This window comes from Herpailurus yagouaroundi, unplaced genomic scaffold (assembly GCF_014898765.1).
Source record: "Herpailurus yagouaroundi ecotype Mexico unplaced genomic scaffold, PumYag 163, whole genome shotgun sequence".
Taxonomy (NCBI): domain Eukaryota; kingdom Metazoa; phylum Chordata; class Mammalia; order Carnivora; family Felidae; genus Herpailurus; species Herpailurus yagouaroundi.
The window spans coordinates 35539940-35558564 of record NW_024412404.1 but is presented as its reverse complement, the minus strand read 5'-3'; the positions used below and the strand labels follow the sequence as shown (position 1 = coordinate 35558564).

Here is an 18625-nt window from a genome sequence, read left to right as displayed (position 1 = left end):
TGAGCCAGCCAGGTGCCCCTACCCTTTTGACTTTTGTGATTGTTTGGGGGCTAATGGCTAAAATACGAGGCACATACACACTTAAATGTGCACATGTCTAAATACAGGTATAATGCATATTGTGTACCTATATTTTGTCATGTCTGTATATGTATTCTCTTCATTAATATTACATAGTGTGTTCATGTTATAAAGTCGTCAAGGGCAGGCTCCCTCTCTCCCTCTCCCTCTATATATAATTTTTTTTTTTAAGTTTATTCTGAGAGAGTGACAGCACAAGTAGGGGAGGGGCAGAGAGGGAGGGAGACATAGAATCTGAAGCAGACTCCAGGCTCTGAGCTGTCAGCACAGAGCCCAACGTGGGGCTTCAACCCACGAGCTGTGGGATCATGACCTGAGCCAAAGTTGGACGCTTAGCTGACTGAGCCACCCAGGCACCCCCTACTTTAAAGATTTTCTTAAATTTTTTTTAAGTTTATTTATTTTGAGACTGAGAATGTGAGTGGGGTAGTGGCAGAGAGAAGGGAGAGAGAGCATCCCAAGCAGGCTCCGCACTGTCAGTGCAGAAAGCCTGATGCAGGGCTTGGAACTCACAAACTGTGAGATCATGACCTGAGCTGAGATCATAAGTCAGGTGCTTAATGGACTGAGCCACCCAGGGACCCCAAGATTTTTTATTTTTTTTAAGTAATCTTTACCCCCAACATGGGGCTCGAACTCACAACCCTGAGATCAAGAGTCACATGCTCTATTGAGGAAGCCAGCCAGGTGCCCCCGCTCAACTATTTCTTACGAAATCTTCCAAAAATTTTTCTCTCCCATTAATTGTTCTAAAAAGTAATACTCTTAAGATACAGCATCAATTGTAGGAATGGCAAAGACCTACAAAAGAGATCTACAAAAGTTAAAAGAACTCAGGATCAGATTCTGGTTAAACACCAGGCTGGACACTATGTCGAGGCACAGTAAGTCAAATGTAGAAGTTATGAGTCCTAGTACTAGAGAGTCTTTGAACACTGAGCACAAAAGGCAGATTGGCTCATCTTTAGCACGTACCAGATTTGGGCTGGAGAGAGAGAGAGCAAGGGCTGAGTGTGTTTTCAGAGCTTCTGAGTTGTTCAAAACATTCCTGCATATACTTCAATTGCTCACTATCACATTGTATTCTCTTTTTGCGAGTTTAAAGTATGGATGACTAGACCCTGCAAAAGCCTGAATGTTATGTTGGGATCTAACCTCTCCTATTAGGTGAAAGCGGCCCTCTGGGCTTTGCAAGGTGGCACTTCTGTGGTTATTGCCAACGGAACCCACCCAAAGGTGTCTGGACATGTCATCACAGACATTGTGGAGGGAAAGAAAGTTGGCACCTTCTTTTCTGAAGTAAAGCCTGCAGGTAAGTAGTTCCTCATTGAGTAGTCACACCATGGCCTAAATGAGACCGAAGATTGAGCTCTCCTCTAGGAGTAGAGATCACAAAATTGACGTGTTGATATTCTGAAGTACGGTATTGTTTCAGACACTCTTTGCAAAATTGGACTTTGCTTTGCTTTTGTAAAGTTTAGCGAACCTGCCCAACTAGGCTTCCCATTCTCTCTAAAACCACTATGTTAAAGAATATGAGCATCCATTGTCTTAAGAAACATTTGCTAGGCCTATGCTAGAGGCCTAGAAATGCAAAGACACTTAAGACAGTAAGACATGGTATGTACTCTCAATTGTTCGCAAAGATATTGCCATATAACCTACATTCAGAAATGCCAACACATTAGAGAATATAAGCTAAAGTGGAATTGAAAAGAACTCTACGAGATGTAACTTACCCCGGAAATATAGACAAGTTTCTTGTGTTTATGCCCGAGTTAATCTAGTGTATTCTTTTGCCATTTTATTTGTCTGAGTGACCTCTAGGAAGCAAGCACACCACGTTATGAGTCTGTGCACGTGCTGGGTTGCTGTCCATGATCTGATGTTTGCAAATATTCTTACAGGTCCTACCGTTGAACAGCAGGGAGAAATGGCTCGAGCAGGAGGAAGGATGTTGGCCACTTTGGAACCTGAGCAGGTAATAACCTTTGCTAATAGTTTGGTTGGTTTTCAGACTGAGTCATGCTGTGAGGCTTAGTGCACAGTCAAGGCTGCCATGTCCCCCTCCATTCCTCTTGTCCCCACAGAGTTATTCTAGTTACAAGTGAGATTCAGATTTGTTCTGCCTTTTCTCTCTCTAAATTTTATTTTCCCTTTTGTCTTTTGTAGCCTGTGGCCTAAGGTATCTTTTTATCACTATGTTTTGATCAAAAACATCATGAACATGGTGAGACCAAGGAGATTTCCTAAGCCTGCCACATACTGGACATGGAAATGTAGGAAAACTGCTTATTCTAACACATCTGAGTCCCCTGACTTACCCATTAGATGGAAGCTCCAGAGCCTGCCCTCTAGTCAGAGCCTGCCCACAGTGAAGTGGCAGACACTGCAGGTCTGGAAACAAGGCAGTCACGGAAGCTGGGGATTGGCTTCTCAAAGCCTGTGTTGTTAAGGATGTTGTGTTTAGATTTTTTTCTAGGGAGCACTTTGGCCTGAGAAAAAAGAAAACTTTAAATAACTACAAGTAGAGAAAGGAAAGCAAAGGAAGAGCTTAGCCTGTCTCTCTAAACCACTTCCCTTGGCTTCTTCAGTGATCACACTGATTTGCCACACTTTTTAACCTAGGTGGGTAAGGATTGAGATCCCTTCAAGCATCCAGGACTGGGTTTTCCCCTTTGAGTGAATTCATTAAATAAGTAATTGTCAAAATTGTCAAAATAAGTAATTGTCAAAATTTACTTAATAAATTATATAGCCAGTGAAACTGAGTATGCAGAGATGTATGTATCATGCCAATTCAAAATGCTAGCCCCCATCTTGGGTTTGGGGACTGATTGTATAATTCATTGTGCCTTTTCCCCACTACTGGGCCGTGGTCTGCTAATCATAACAATCAGGAATGGTAAAAGAGGAAGAAATACAAGAAGTAGAAGGAGATTAGTAGTGAGAGAGGAAGGAAAAAATGAGGGGAGCTGAGGTGTGTAATGGTTGATAGGATGTAAGGAGATTTCAGTCAATGATGACTTTGCATTTAGGAGCAAGGCCTGGCTCATTCAGAGGAGTAGGTTTAATGGTATGGGTTCTTCTCAGATTAATGTATTTGCTTGTTTGTTTTACCTTTCTTCCTAGAGAGCAGAGATTATCCATCATCTGGCTGATCTGTTGACGGACCAGCGTGATGAGATCCTGTTAGCCAACAAGAAAGACTTGGAGGAGGCAGAGGGTAAGGACCACTCGATTTGGAGTCAGTGTTACGGAGGGTTTGGTTTTGGTTTTTGTTCTTTGTTTTACTAACAATTCTTACAGTGTAGTCTGCCTAAAGACAAGATTGTTATATGGGGCACCTGGGTGACTCAGTTGGCTAAGCGTCTGTCTTTAGCTCAGGTCATGATCGCATGGTTCATGGGTTTGAGCCCCACATCAAGCTCTGCGCTGTGTGGAGCCTGCTAGGGATTCTCTCTCTTACGCTTTCTCTGCCCCTCCCCTCCTCATGCTCTTTCTCTCTCTCTCTTTCTTAATAAATAAATAAAAACTTTTAGGAATGTAAAAAAAAAAAAAAAGATTATTGTAGAAGAAATTTTATATTATGCATCATTTTTATTAAAGGCAGCTTGCTAGTATTCAAATTATGCATACCATCTCCAGCTCCTTTCCCAGATGCTCTAGTACAGCCCTCCAAAGGAGCTTTTTCTGTACCCACAGGTCATGAGCCATGGATACTATGGCAGTTTCAGGACAAAAAGAAAAATACTAAGGACTATTTTAGACATTTCACTAATAGCAGCCAACACCTAAGTAAGGCCTTTCTGTGTGAAGAAATCTTTGATGATAATCTTATACAGTTCTTTAAAGTAAAAGAATTAAGACCCACTGAGGTTAAAGCTGTTGCTCAAGGTCACACAATTAGTTATTGGCAGAAGTCTGACTTCTGACCTCAGTTCTGTCTCTCTGGAAATTCATAAGGACGCACAGTGGCTTACGAACGAAGTCCTGGCTATACATGAGCATGGTGGTCCCCTTTGACTTGCTAAGTCCTTTTCAGGAAATTTATCATAAGAAACTATTTCAAGAAGAGAAAACTGCTCTGTATGTAAAGATTCTTGGAGCAGGGTTATTTATCACACTGAAAACTGGAAACAACCTCAGTGTTTAACAGCATAGGTCTGGTTAAATGTGTTAAGCTGTGTCAACTCAGTGGAGTATGTAGTAGTAATTACAACAGTTTTGGCAACATGGAAAGCAAATATGCATTGTGAGGTGGAAAACTAGAATGTAACATTTAACATGCACTGTGTTTGAAACTTGATATTAACACATAGGGAAAAGTGAAGAAAACAGATTGATATAATTGGTTGGTAAAATGATGATTCAGCTTTTTTCTTAATATAAGGTAGGTTCCTCCTTTCCTAAGTAGAAAACTTTGTATTATTTTATCTTGGTGGGTGTGAGTATAAAAAAGAAAGAAATTTAGGGGCGCCTGGGTGGCGCAATTGGTTAAGCGTCCGACTTCAGCCAGGTCACGATCTCGCGGTCCGTGAGTTCGAGCCCCGCATCGGGCTCTGGGCTGATGGCTCAGAGCCTGGAGCCTGTTTCCGATTCTGTGTCTCCCTCTCTCTCTGCCCCTCCCCTGTTCATGCTCTGTCTCTCTCTGTCCCAAAAAATAAATAAATGTTGGAAAAAAAAAAATTAAAAAAAAAAAAAAGAAATTTTTCATCATCTCATTTCAACATTAACCATAGTAATGATTTGTGATATGTGATTCCACACGATTTTCCCTGGTACATATACATGTGTATATATGAATATGTGTGTGTGTGTGCAGAGAGAATCACACCATGCAAACAGTTGTATTTAAATTTAAAGAAAATTCTGAATATGAACTTACCATTATTAGGAGCACCTTGGTGGCTCCGTTGGTTAAGCATCCAACTCTTAATCTCAGTTCATGTCTTGATCTCAGGGTCATGAGTTTAAGCCCCATGTTGGGCTCTACACTGGCCATGAAGCCTACTTAAAAAAAGAAGAAAAAAGTGAACTTACTATAATTCTATTTAAGTTTTTATTTCAAAAGGAAACATCTTTATTGCTTCTGATTATAAAAATAAGGCAATCGTTACAAAACATTAAAATAATGCAGAAAGAGATCATCAGTGTTCTTGATGGCTTCCAGACATCTCCACATGCATATATGCAATATTTGTTAAATAGGATATTATCATACATGCTCTTTTGTAGTTTATCGTCTTCAAAAACTATATCCTGGACAGCTTTCCATGTCAGTACATATAGATATTTGTAATAACTGCCTGGTAGTTCATTGTCTAAATGTTTAAGCAGAATTTGATTTTATTATGTAAATACTGTGACAAGTATCCTCATTACATGCAAGTTTACTCATGCGAATGACAAATTTCTGGAATTGAATTTGCTGGCACAGAGGGTATTGGTGTACATACCTTTACGTGTGAAATACACTGCCAAAAGCCCCCTAGAAAAACTAAGTGGCATGTCATTGTCTTCTCAAGACCCGCTAAATTCGTGTCTGTTCCTAACACAGTGCCGTGTGTTCGGTAAAGCAGCTGCAGCCTGTCCAGAGCCACTCCTTTATCATGTGTTCCTCACACCTCTTCAGGGAGACTCGCAGCTCCTCTGCTGAAACGTTTGAGCCTCTCCACATCTAAATTGAACAGCCTGGCCATCGGTCTACGGCAGATCGCAGCCTCCTCACAGGACAGCGTGGGGCGTGTTTTGCGTCGAACCCGAATTGCCAAAAACTTGGAGCTAGAACAAGTGACTGTCCCAATTGGAGTCCTGCTGGTCATCTTTGAGTCTCGCCCAGACTGTCTACCCCAGGTATGTGCCTGCTATTGGGGTAGGGGAAGAATATATTTTCAGGACCCAAAATCTTCCAAAGATGGTTTTCTTTTTTTCTTTTTTTGGTGAGAAGTTCTTACCTTTTTTTCTCCCCCAGAGATAAGTTTTTGAGACTTCTCAGGTGGTTCTTAAAGTAATTTATGTTATTGATTCTTCCAGTGATTCTAAAGTAGGTATTCATATGTCCATTTTATAGTTGAAGAAACTGAAGCTTATAGAAGTTACTATTCCTGTCACACTTATAACAGATGCATCTTCCCTAGCACAGTGCAGGAGCACATTTCTGTATGTCTTCACTCACTGGGGCACTGTGTTCCCTGACCACAGAACCCCTGCTAGCTTACTGCAAGGTCATTCATCTTGTAGCTGGTTTTCCCCATGTGAAAAAGACCCCTTTGTTCTCACTGTCACAGATGGCCTCCTGTAGGTAAATCTCTCAGGAAGAAGAACTTCCAGTAGTTAATGAAAACTAGAATGCAACCCTCTTTAAGGAATTTGACATATTACAGGCTAATGTTGAGAAATCATGTGTTTAAAAGATTTTTTCCAAGAAGCCATGCCTTGATACAGGGTGGCATTAGAGGGTTGTCCCACTGGTTACCCTAAACACTTTAAAATTTGGGGACAATTTTCCCACCAGACTGACCAGTAGGATGATACCAGCTTTTTCTTTTCACTAGCCTCAAAATCTCAAAGAGAATATCTATTTAAAAACATAAAACAGGGGTGCCTGGCCAGCTCAGTCAGTAGAGTGTGAAGCTCTTGATCTCGGGGTTGTAGGTTCAAGCCCCTTGTTGGGCATGGAGCCTACTTAAAATAAATAAATGAATATCTAAAGAAAAACAAAGCAAAAACAGCACCTCTTTGCCATAGGGCACAGGGTGAGCACAGGAGCCTGAAATGCTTTGTGGTAAATATTCCCTGACATGACCTAAAACCAGATTGTTCACCCCATACCACGGGGTCTGTCCTCAGCCCCTGGTGGGTGCTGGCACACTGCCCCCTCTGGCCACACACCTGTTTGCAGAAATACCAAGTGAAAACTGTAGAACCCGAATCTGCTAGTAGGAATGAGTACGTGATGTTTTTTTGCTGCCTTTCATCCGTACTAACGGATACTTCACGTGGAGAAAGGTTTCTTCTCTAGCCAACTACAGCTCATGTTCTTCACCTGGGATCTTAACTCTGGATGGCATCACAGAATCCATGAATTGTAAAAAAATTGTATGCAGTTCTGTGTGCTAGTGCATTTATATAGAGAAGATTTACATTACTTTTTATAAGGGGTCCATGAGCAACAAAACCAATAAAGGATTAAGAGCCACTAATTGAGATTAACATGCTCAGGCAAGGTTTTTTAGTAAAGTTCCTTTTATTACATTATAAAAATGGGAAGATTTTCATTCATCCCAAGAACATTCAGAAAGTTAAACTTCAGGGGACTCCTGGGTGGCTCTGTCAGTTAAGCATCCTAGACTCTTGGTTTCGCCTCAGGTCATGATCTCGCAGTTCATGAGTTTGACCCCCACATTGGGCTCCATGCTGACAGTGCAGAACCTGCTTGGGATTCTGTCTCTCCCTCTCTTTCTGCCTTTCCCCCACGTGTGAGTGCATGCGTGCTTTCCCTCTCTCTCTCTCTCTCAAAATAAATATATAAACTTTAAAAAAAAAGTTAAGCTTTAGGCCTTAGATAATCAGGTCAGAGTCATTAATTCTGCTTTAAGAGGGTAATTAACCCTCCTCCTGGGTGGCCTGCTTTTTCACTGGAGTATTTCTGCAAACAGGTGTGTGCCCAGAGGGGGCAGTGTGCCAGCACCAGCCAGGGGCTGAGGACAGATCCCATGGTATGGGAGTCCTTGGTGAACAAGCTGGTTTTAGGTCATGTCAGGGAGTATTCACCGCAAAGCATTTCAGGCTCCTGTGCTCACCCTGTGCTCCCTGCTTGTGCTCCTTTCCCAGAAATCTCCACCACAGCTTGTCCAGGGTCTGACAGGTCTCTAGTCTGCTCCAGGTTCTCAGCACCAACATTTAGAGCTCTCAGAATAGTTACAGGGCCAGAGGAAGATGTGGCCAGAGAGGCCACCCAGCCTCAGCCAGAGGCAGCTAAGCTCCCTGTCCTCCACCAGGGCCCAAGTGGGGAGGGGGCCATGTGACGCTGGCCACTTAGGTTACTTTGCTAATGGTGCTAAGGAAGCTGTATAGTTTAGTTCCTGAGATTGGGTGCTTTGGCTCTGGAGTCAAGACTTCTGGCCCTGCCATTTATAAGCTATGAGACTTTGGGGAGTCACCAACTTCTCTGGGCTTCAGTGTCCTTATCTGTAAAGCAGGAGATAAAACAAGTATTTAATTCATCGGGATATCATGAAGTTTGAACAGATTAGGCCTTATAAGGGCCTAATGACAGGCCTTATAAAAGTGCTCAGCAAACACTGTTACTATATTATATAAAAATCACTATAGTATATAAAGTGCTCGGTGAATGCTGTTATTATTACTGCGTTTTCTCTTTGGTTCACTGCTCTCTCCCCTTTGATCTGCAGGTGGCAGCCTTGGCTATAGCAAGTGGTAATGGCTTATTACTCAAGGGAGGGAAGGAGGCCACACACAGCAACCGGATTCTTCATCTTTTGGCCCAAGAGGCCCTCTCAATCCATGGAGTCAAGGAGGCCATACAGTTGGTAGGTCCCTGGGAATGAGCCACATCAGACCTAGAGGGGTTCAGTTTGGTGTTTGGGTGTTTGAAGCAAAGCTTACGTAGGTCACGTAAGGCCAAGCCATTTTTATAGGCAAGCTTGACCGGAACAGGGGCTTCCTGGTCCACATGGGTCTTTAGTGGCTTAGTGATTTAGGGCAAGTCAGATGAGACAGATTTTATGAAAGTTTGTCATAAACCATCGTGCAGCATGTAAGAATGAGGTCATGCTATTATCATTATTGTTATTATGCTCATTATTTTAACCACTGTCTCACTCTCCTCAGTCATCAGGTGGAGTTTTTGAACTAGACAGTAGTAGGTACAGCTTACTGAAAACTTGCTGTGGGCAAGGCAGTTTCTGTCCGTTGTCTCATTCAGTCTTCACATAACCCATAACAGGAATATGCCATCAGAACGAGGGGGAAAAACAGGCTCAGTGGTGAAAGTAACTCACCTAAAATCACGCAGTCTGTTGTAAAGTTTACATTTGAACCTGGGCTAATTCCAGATCCTTCTCTTTCTCCATCAAGGCCTACTTACTCTGACATTCCAGGATTCTGCTGGTTGCTGGGGCAGTGTTTATAAACCCACTGCATTACGTGCCCCATAACAGGAATTGGGTTTTTTTGTTTTTTTTGTTTTTTGTTTTTTTTATGGCACCACAGGGGGTGGAAAGGGCACAGATTTTAGGGATTCAGATCCCAGCTCTACCACATCCTACCTTAATCAGACAGGTTTCCTCCCACCCCCACCCCTCTTCTTATTGATGTATAACATCCATACAGTAAAGTATACAGATCTTACCTGAAAAACTCTGTGACTTTATCCAAATATCCCCGTACACACATACGTAGCCACCAGCCATATCCAACTGTGGAACACTTCTAGCACCCCAGAAGGCTCCCTTGTGCCCTTCCTGATCAGTATGCCCCACCACCACCAAGTAGCCCCTTACTTACTTCTTTCACATTCACCTTTCGCTTATTCTTGAACTTCATTATAAATGGAATCATACAAAATACACTCTTCCGTGTTATGTTTCTTTTGTGTATCTTTGTGTCTGTGAGAACCATCCATATTGTTACATCCAGCAGTAGTTTTCTCTTTTTATCACCATGTGGTATTCCATGTATGTGTGTATACTGTTTCCAGTTTTGGGTTATGCAGAATAAAATTGTTACAAACGTTCTCATACGTATGTATTTGTGTTTCTTCTGTAAATAACATGACCATATGGGTGAATTAAAAATCAAGAGGAAGAGAAAAGGCCATCATCATCTCAGTGTCCTGAAACCAGGGCTTCACCCCAGGGGAGAGCTTGTCAGCGGCACCCGTGGAGAAGCAGGACTCCCTAGCAAGACCCAGCCGGTCCTGAAGGCTGTGGTTGGAGAAGCCACAGGGCAGCACCTCCGTTGTGATCCTCCTGGCCAGCCATAATCTGTAGCTCCTCTGACTTCCAGAGGTAGCACTTGGTACCTTGGTACCATTTTGAAAATTATCTGCCCTGAGTTGCAGTGTGTTGTGTCCTAGTCGTATCTTTCGTGCTAGACTCTGAGCTCTTAGACAGCTGGGACATGTCCTCCTGTTTTGTAATGCAGAGCACAGCACCTAATGTGTAGTGTTTGGTTAAGTATTTGGTAGATGATATCAGGACTCTTACTTTTGGAATAAGTTTTCACAGCACCTGATTTAGTTCTCCCGAGGTACAGACTTTTGTACAGACTTTTATCCGTAAAAGGGGTGCTGCTACTTTGTATTTCATGAGGTCAGATGTCATTTTTCTGTTTTTATTCTCTACCTCTTCAGGTGAATACCAGAGAAGAAGTGGAAGATCTTTGTCGCCTAGATAAAATGATAGATCTGATTATTCCACGTGGCTCTTCCCAGCTGGTCAGAGATATCCAGAAAGCTGCTAAGGGGATCCCGGTGATGGGACACAGTGAGGGGATCTGCCACATGTATGTGGATTCAGAGGCCAGCGTCGATAAAGCCACCAGACTGGGTGAGCTAGATGGGGCCTCTGCTGTGTGCAGGCAGAATATTTAGCAGATCCTCTGTGACTTGGGAGCATGTTAATAGAAACAATTATTTGTCTTCCTTCTTTCAGTCCGAGACTCTAAATGTGAATATCCAGCTGCCTGTAATGCTTTGGAGACTCTGTTAATTCACCGAGATCTGCTGAGAACACCATTATTTGACCAGATCATTGACATGCTGAGAGTGGAACAGGTACAAGTCCACAGGACTCCTGTGTCCCTTCCTGTCTTCCATTTTGAGATATAGAAGCCTGTGGGTAGCTGCCTTACCATTTAAGGCAATTTAAGAAGCAATACTTTTGAGCATCTGCTGTGTACGGAGTTCTGTGCTAAGTACACAGAGAGGAGTAAAACCTATCCCTGCCTTCTCACAGTCTAGTAGATAGAAGAAACCCATGCTCACATAGCTGTATTACAAAGTGGAATGTGGTAAGTGCTAAGAGAGGTCAAAGATAAGACAGATCACATGGCAGCCCACTAAAAGGACTGTTTCTGGAACCATTTATTCAGGCGGCATAGTTTAAAGTTTATGTTACTGAACACGCGTTTCTGTTGGATTTGGTTTGAAAAGATTGCACAGAAAAGTTTTCAAACCAGAAATTTATATGTGTCCACCTTGCCACTAGGGCCTTCAATTAACCAATATTAATGTACTTAATACAGTGGTATTTGGGAGTCCACAATTTGTATGATGTTCTCTCTGGAATATTTTATTACCATTCCATTGAGGTTATAAAAACCAGTGCCAGTAAGTTTCACACAAGTGTATGTTCCATCTTAAATTCCTAATTGCACAAAAAAAAAAAAAAAAAAAAAAAAAGATGCTCTCCAGGCAAAAATGGATAGCCTTAAGCTTTCTGGCAGAACACATTGTAAGCTTTAATATCTGATGCCATGGCACCCTTTCAGAATTATGTAAATAAACACAGTATCTGGATAAAGTGGCTGCTGGCCTTGGTTGCTTTGACCCTGAGTGTGTGTCACTTCCCTTTCATCCTTTAGCTGGAAAAGAAGGCTCTAGTCAGCTTGTAAATGGACATGGTCCCTGTGAGAACCTGAAAGGATTGTTTTGAAAATGAAAATACACCACAAATTAAAATGGGGTCAGATCACATGATCACTCATGTTTGGAGCCTTACTTGACATTACTGGCACCTATGTATGCCAAACACCACACTGGACTGGGCTGGACTAGACAGGAGGAAACTCTCCTTTAGCCAGGAATAAACCCCTCCAGTCCTGATTCAGACACAAACCTATGATATTCTTAGTCATTCAAGTCAAGATTGCCTTGAAATTCCTCAGATCAACATCAGTCAATGTGTGTACCTCATCTTTGTGTTGCGGGAGGTAAACCAGCAGGGTGACTTGCTCAGAGTGAGGGCTCAGGGATGGGTTTCCTGTCCACGAAGAAGGTGGTTGGACCCTAGGCCCGGAGAAAGTGGGGTTGCAGGTAGAAGGGCCTCAGGAGCAACAAGAACAGGACATGCTCTGCTTGTTGTAACTTGAGCAAAGGCAAAAGCTTGGTCCCAAAGAACCAAGCCATGGGAGGTCTCAGAGAGTGAAGCCTAAGTGGGATCAGACTTATGACTGGGGCCTTCAGTGACCAGCCTCCAGTTCTTAAATTCCTCCAGCCAGGAGCAGGATGGTGCTGAGCTGAGCCTAGAGCTGGGGCCTGACTGACAGAGTTGGAAATCTGACAGGTAACCATGGTTTGAGGCGGTTGGTTACCAAGTGCTCTTTTCCTCTGCAGCACAGTTAGGACTTATCCAGAGAGAAGGGAGTAGAAATATATACAGGCCATCTCCTCCTTTCCATGTGAGTCCAAGACTACGTGTCCCGTATGCGGGGAATGGGATTTTTATAGCCAAGTGTTCATCTTAGTAAGATGCCAGCAGTCAAGGCTTATGTCAGTAGCCTGTTAAATGCCTTGCACATTCTTAACATTCAAAGGCTTCCTGCTTAAATCCCTGCTCCAGTTTTACTGAAGGCCCATTGCTGGCAAGTGGCCAGTCAGCATTTTCGAAAGCAGAGCATCCTGGAGGGTGGTGGGCCGCTCCTAAAAGGAAGTCGAAGGCTGGTTTAGTTGTCCAGGCCACGGCAGCCATGGGCTCCTCCCCTGCAGGCTCATCTGGCTGTTTGATTCTAGACGAAGAAGAGTGAACTGACTGACTGCTCTTGGGTTTATATTGTTACCTCTCGACTTCCTCTGTTCCAGGTGAAAATTCACGCGGGCCCCAAGTTCGCCTCCTATCTGACCTTCAGCCCCTCCGAAGTTAAGTCCCTCCGAACTGAGTATGGGGACCTGGAATTGTGCATTGAAGTGGTGGACAGCATCCAGGAGGCCATCGACCACATCCACAAGTATGGCAGCTCGCACACAGATGTCATCGTCACGGAGAACGGTCAGTGTGCGTGTGCACACGTGCTTCAAGTGTGCAGCACCTGCTTTTTCTGCTTTGGTCTCCGTGGGGTCCAGCACCTCTCAGCCCTTCTGGCTGCAGGAAAGCATAGTCTGAATACACTAATGATAATACCTGGCGTTGGTTGGATTCACGGGTCTGCTGCGTGCTCTCACATCTGCCACATTATATTGTCACAGCAGCCCCAGGGGAGGAGGTGGGGAAGAGATGGTTAGCTCCACTCTGAAGATGACTCCCTCTGTGTCACAGGTATTACCTTTGAACTTCTACAGCAGTCTTTCCGGGTTATGGGAATAAACCCATTTACAGCTGAGGAAACCTAGGCTCGGGAGGTTAAGGGCAGAAGCAGCTCACCACACTCATTCACTCCGCAGATAAGTACTGAGAGATACACGTAGGTGTCAGGCACTGGAGGCCCAGCAGTAAAGGCAGCCAGTGGTAAATGGCCTCCTCCGAGGATCTACAGACGGTTTATTGGGGAATCACAACACCACCAGTTTGAATAGCTGACGTTTACTGAGCACTTACGTGTGCTAGGCTCTGGGATGAGTGCTTTGTGGATGCCAAGTCATTTTATTCTCTATACAACCCTATGAGCTAGGTAATATTGCCAGTCTGCATTTTGCTCTGGCACAGAGAGCTTCAGAAACCTGCCCAAGGTCACCCAGCTATTGAGTGTGGAATTGGAATTCAGACTTAGGCATTCTCACACTGGAGCCTATAAATAATATAGTCAGGCCGTTGCAGCATCAAGGGTATGTCTACAGGGGGAGATCTGGACTCCAACCCAGTCTTTCCCAGGCAGTTACTCTTTCCATAACAGGGACTGATGAAGCTGGTTAACCTTCTTCCTCTTTAGATTTTTTACAACCCTGCGTGTTTAATGTGTGGAGAAGCTCTTCAGGGGCCTGGCCCCAGCCCCGATCAGTCACCAGTGCACGACTGGAAGGAGGGATGTTCTCCATGGGTTGGTCACCTTAACTCGGTTTCTTCTCTTTATGCTGCAGAGAAAACAGCAGAGTTCTTCCTCCAGCACGTAGATAGTGCCTGTGTGTTCTGGAATGCCAGCACTCGCTTCTCTGATGGCTACCGCTTTGGACTGGGTAAGAAAGATTCTGGTCAGGAGAGAAAGGAGACCCTTTGTGAATCACTGTGTGGTACAAAGAGCATAGTGAGGGTGGAGGAGACACCTCTGCTTTACAGTCACATGCTTGGTCAAGATGATAGGGACAGAATTGTGGGAGGGAGGTTGATGAGAAAGAATAGTAACAACAATGAGCCAGGAGAAGTCCTGTCTGTAAGCATTTTGCATGCTAAGAAGGTAGGTATTTGTCTTTTCTTTTTCATAGTTCTTTGAGATTAAGAGAAGTGAAGTAACTTGCCCAAAGTCACCCAGCTGTCTTTTAGACCCAAACTTGTACAAGTCCAAAGCCTGGGTTGCTCCCACTACTGTATGGCAGACCACAGCATGTCCACATGCACAGGTTGTGACAGGTGTACATGCCAAGGTCTCTCAAGAGCACTGCTGTGGCAGACTTATTGCTTCAAAGAGACGTAGCCAGGTTGCCTGAGAGTGAGGAGTTCCCCATGAGGACAGGACATAAGAAGGGTTAATACGTATGCTGGGCATCGGAAATAAACAGGTGAGCCCAGAGGTGCAAGGGTGACTTCTAAAACAGACCTCTGAAATAAAAAGCTTCAGAAAGACACCCTCTCCCCTTCTGTTTAGAAATAAAACCTCCAGGGGCACCTGGATGGCTTAGTCAGTGGAGCATGCGACTCTTGATTTCCGGGTTGGTAGTTCAAGCCCCACATTGGTATAGAGATTACTTAAAAATAAAATCTTTAAATTTTTTTTTTTCAACGTTTATTTATTTTTGGGACAGAGAGAGACAGAGCATGAACGGGGGAGGGGCAGAGAGAGAGGGAGACACAGAATCGGAAACAGGCTCCAGGCTCTGAGCCATCAGCCCAGAGCCCGATGCGGGGCTCGAACTCACGGACCGCGAGATCGTGACCTGGCTGAAGTCGGACGCTTAACCGACTGTGCCACCCAAGCGCCCCAAAAATAAAATCTTAAAAAAAATTTTTTTTTAATAAAAAGAAAGAAAATCTCTATTCCCCAGTATAAGGATTTTTCAGTGTCTGGTTTTCAGGGGTGCCATTATACAGAGCTCCAGTAAGGCATTTATGACACACCTGAGCATTATTTCAACACTGAAAATAAAACATTTTAATCTTTCTGAACTCTTAAATAGATGATCTGCCTAGAGAAGTACTTCTCATTGAATTACAGAAGGTAGTTAAAGAGAATTTTACTCAGTTATTCTTAATCATTAGACCCTTTATCATTAATTGCCTGTTTCTGTTATGTTGGGCTTTTGATTTAATTATGTCAGTTGCACTGATTTTTGTATTCCATGTTATTGGAAGAAGAAATAGCAGCATACTTTCAAGGACTGAGGTGTCCAGGTTTCAACTGAAAGCCCACGTTAGCGGAGAGCAAAAGTCCATTGTCTTTCCATCACCTACGTAGAGCAGACACTCAAACGCTGGTTGAGTTAAATTCTTATGAAGCGTGTTGATAACAGTGACAGGTGATGTTTATTGAGCATTTACATATTCCTTGCACTGTGCTAAGTATATCACATGCATTGTCTCACTTAGTTCTACATGACAGATTCTATTATTTTCCTCATTTTCCAAGTGAATTGAAGCACGAGAGACAGGCAACATGCCCGACGTCATGAGGTCTCTATGCTATTAAAGCAGAATCTGAATCCAGTGGTCACATGGTCCATGCCAGCCACCACCCCCAAGCACATCACCACTCAGGTGTCTCTGCCCCTGCTGGTCTCTGCCTGTACCACCTCTCCACCTGCCCCTCCCCTGCCCATCTCCTTGTCACTGTTCAGCTTTTGGAGGCTCTCCCTAACCACTCCACCTGTGTGAAGGCCACCCTGCCCACATGGTCTGTCACAGCACCCTTCCCTGCACTCCCATCACCACATGAAATCATTTGCTGAACCGTTCTTTGGCTGCCTTGCCCACAAAAGTATAAGCTCCATGAAAACACCACCTCATGTCATTTATTCACCACTGCCTCCCCCAGGCCCAGCACGGTGCCTTGTACATAGTACTTGCTCAGTAAAGTTGTGACACACAAGGGAACCCTGCCTCCACTGTGTACCATGCAGAATGCCCACCTAGACTCAGGAAGACCCTTAATGCCCAAAGTCTAGGCCTAGAACAAGAGAGAAGGAAAATGAGCAGCCACCTCTTGTGTATTCAGTAACTGTCAAATGAGTACATGTGCTAAGAATTCTGGGGGATACTGAGAACATGTCCCTTACATTCTGGAACTTAAAGTTTGGGGGAAATGTTCTTCATCTTTATACTGGACATTGTTGTATACCTCAAAAAATGCCCAAATGTCAAATTGTGATACATAGTCCAGACCTATGTCTGGATGATAACCAGAGCCAGCAGATACCAGAGCCAGCACTCCTAGTCTTGTCAAAATGCATTTGGGATAAAAGTGCACAAAAGAGGCCCACACAGTGTGTTTCATTAGGAGGGGACTCCATTGTGATTCATAGTAACCAGAGAGCACATTGACAGGGACCATGGAACTCCGGCGGGTCTGGGGAGGATGGAGTGGGCAGGGCGAGAGGGTGCCAGGTTGGGAGAAGAGAGAGCTGTGGGTCTGGTGGACGGACAGGAAGCGGAGGCTGGGGAAGCCACAGCCTCATCCGTGCTTTTTCTCAGGAGCTGAAGTGGGCATCAGTACGTCACGGATCCACGCACGGGGACCAGTAGGATTGGAGGGACTGCTCACTACAAAGTGGCTACTGCGGGGGCAGGACCACGTGGTCTCCGATTTCTCTGAGCACGGAAGTTTGAAATATCTTCATGAGAACCTCCCTGTGCCTCAGAGAAACACCAACTGAGAAGAGCTGGGAAGGATTCAAGAGGTCTTCACAGTTAAGATGGTCTTAAGCATCTCGTCATGTCCTGGATGAGCCAGCTGCCATCTCCCACTTCCTAGAAGGGTCTGCCTCTGGGAAAGTGTACCACGAAGCCTTTGGGCTCAGTGTGACAACACCGCTCTTGGCTAACGCGCGTATTCCAATTCACCCTTCTCTACGTTAGAAAATAACCACCGTGGACGGGGACTTTGCTTCTCACAGTCCAGTTCCCTGCAAGGATAGAAGCAGAAAGGTGCAGCTTCCCCCCATAAAAGGCAATGGAAAATCATGGCCACTTTTACCTTTTTATCGCCTCAATGAGGTAATGTCTCCCCTGGCGTTTGGTTGGCGCTAGAGCCCATCACACCTAATATGTCTTTCCACATTTCATTTCTTCACGCTTACAGTCCTTTTCAGAAAGGAAAGATTTGGAATTTAGAAGAGGGGCAGCTCTCCTTTTTGGCATTCTCATCAGAAACAGTTGCAAAAATGGACTGAATCATTTCCACCAGGAAGATTGACTTTTTGTGTTTATTGTGGAGTAAATCTACGGAAGCATTCCAGATGCTCACCCCTGTCCGGACCCAGAGGACCCGGCATTACCCAGAATGCAGTTGGAACCTGGAGCTGCGAGTCCCAGGAAGAAGTACCTATAGCAATCATGCTTGAAATTTTTATATGAATTACTTTGTCTCCTGCCCTTTCCCTCCAAAACAAAAATTAAAGGGTTATTTTAATACTTTGGATTCCTCCCCCTTTTTGAGAAATAAAGTTCTTATGAAAAGCCTGTGTGCATGGTTAACATCCTCGTCCTTACTTGTCGTTGCCCTCTTCTTCCTCTGCCCTCCCCGTGGTCCTCACACCCTGCTGTTATGCACTGGCTCTTCTCTGGAAGTTGGTTGGGGAGAGTCCATCTGCTACATGTGTCAATGGAGGCGGTACAGGCAGATCTCAGGACGGACCCAGACTGAGAGAGGGGGAAGGAAAACAGGAGATGGAGCCCAGGAGCGTAAGGACTGAAAACGGGAAGGGCCGAAGAGCGGCTACGTACGGCACAGATGCGCTGCCATTGTGCCAAGGTCCACACAGCATCCACTTGGCCACAGCCCCAGCCGACATCCTTAGTTCACTTTGGATGACCCTCCCTCCCTCCATCTAGCTCCTGTTTTATTAGGGTCCCTGGTGCCTGATGGTCTGCAGTTGAAAGCTTTCTTGTCTCGTGGGGGTCCTCCCAAAGAAATACGCACTCACTTCTATGCTTCTTATCCTCTGAGGATGTCTTATGAGCACAGGAATTACAGTGTCGTGTGGAACGTGTTCCCAGACTCATTCCAAACTCTACTTCACATCCAGACCCTTAGATGGTCTGGCAAGCCACCCTGCCTGCCCTGCCCTCTGAATGGGGAATTCTGGCATAGCTTGCCTGAAAAGGCAATAAACAAAGTCCTGCCTAACTGCATGGCAAATACCACAATCAGCTCCCATCCAGACAACAAATACCCCTGGAGTCAAAGATAGAAAGTGACCCAAGAAGGCCAGGGCCCT

General features: G+C 44.5%; 1 protein-coding gene across 5 annotated transcripts in view; it reads left to right on the top strand.

The window, feature by feature from the left end:
• ALDH18A1 (aldehyde dehydrogenase 18 family member A1) overlaps positions 1 to 17869 on the top strand; it is a 42996-nt gene extending 25127 nt beyond the window's left edge. For all 5 annotated transcript variants that reach the window (XM_040485982.1, XM_040485981.1, XM_040485979.1 and 2 more), the window contains exons 9-18: positions 1249 to 1393; positions 1989 to 2062; positions 3214 to 3307; positions 5717 to 5937; positions 8499 to 8636; positions 10460 to 10655; positions 10761 to 10882; positions 12908 to 13094; positions 14120 to 14215; positions 16881 to 17869. In XM_040485982.1, coding sequence (XP_040341916.1) covers positions 1249 to 1393; positions 1989 to 2062; positions 3214 to 3307; positions 5717 to 5937; positions 8499 to 8636; positions 10460 to 10655; positions 10761 to 10882; positions 12908 to 13094; positions 14120 to 14215; positions 16881 to 17062 — 1455 coding nt within the window. In that variant the 3' untranslated portion in view covers positions 17063 to 17869. The remainder of the gene's footprint in view (positions 1 to 1248; positions 1394 to 1988; positions 2063 to 3213; positions 3308 to 5716; positions 5938 to 8498; positions 8637 to 10459; positions 10656 to 10760; positions 10883 to 12907; positions 13095 to 14119; positions 14216 to 16880) is intronic.
• The last annotated feature ends 756 nt before the right edge of the window (positions 17870 to 18625 follow it).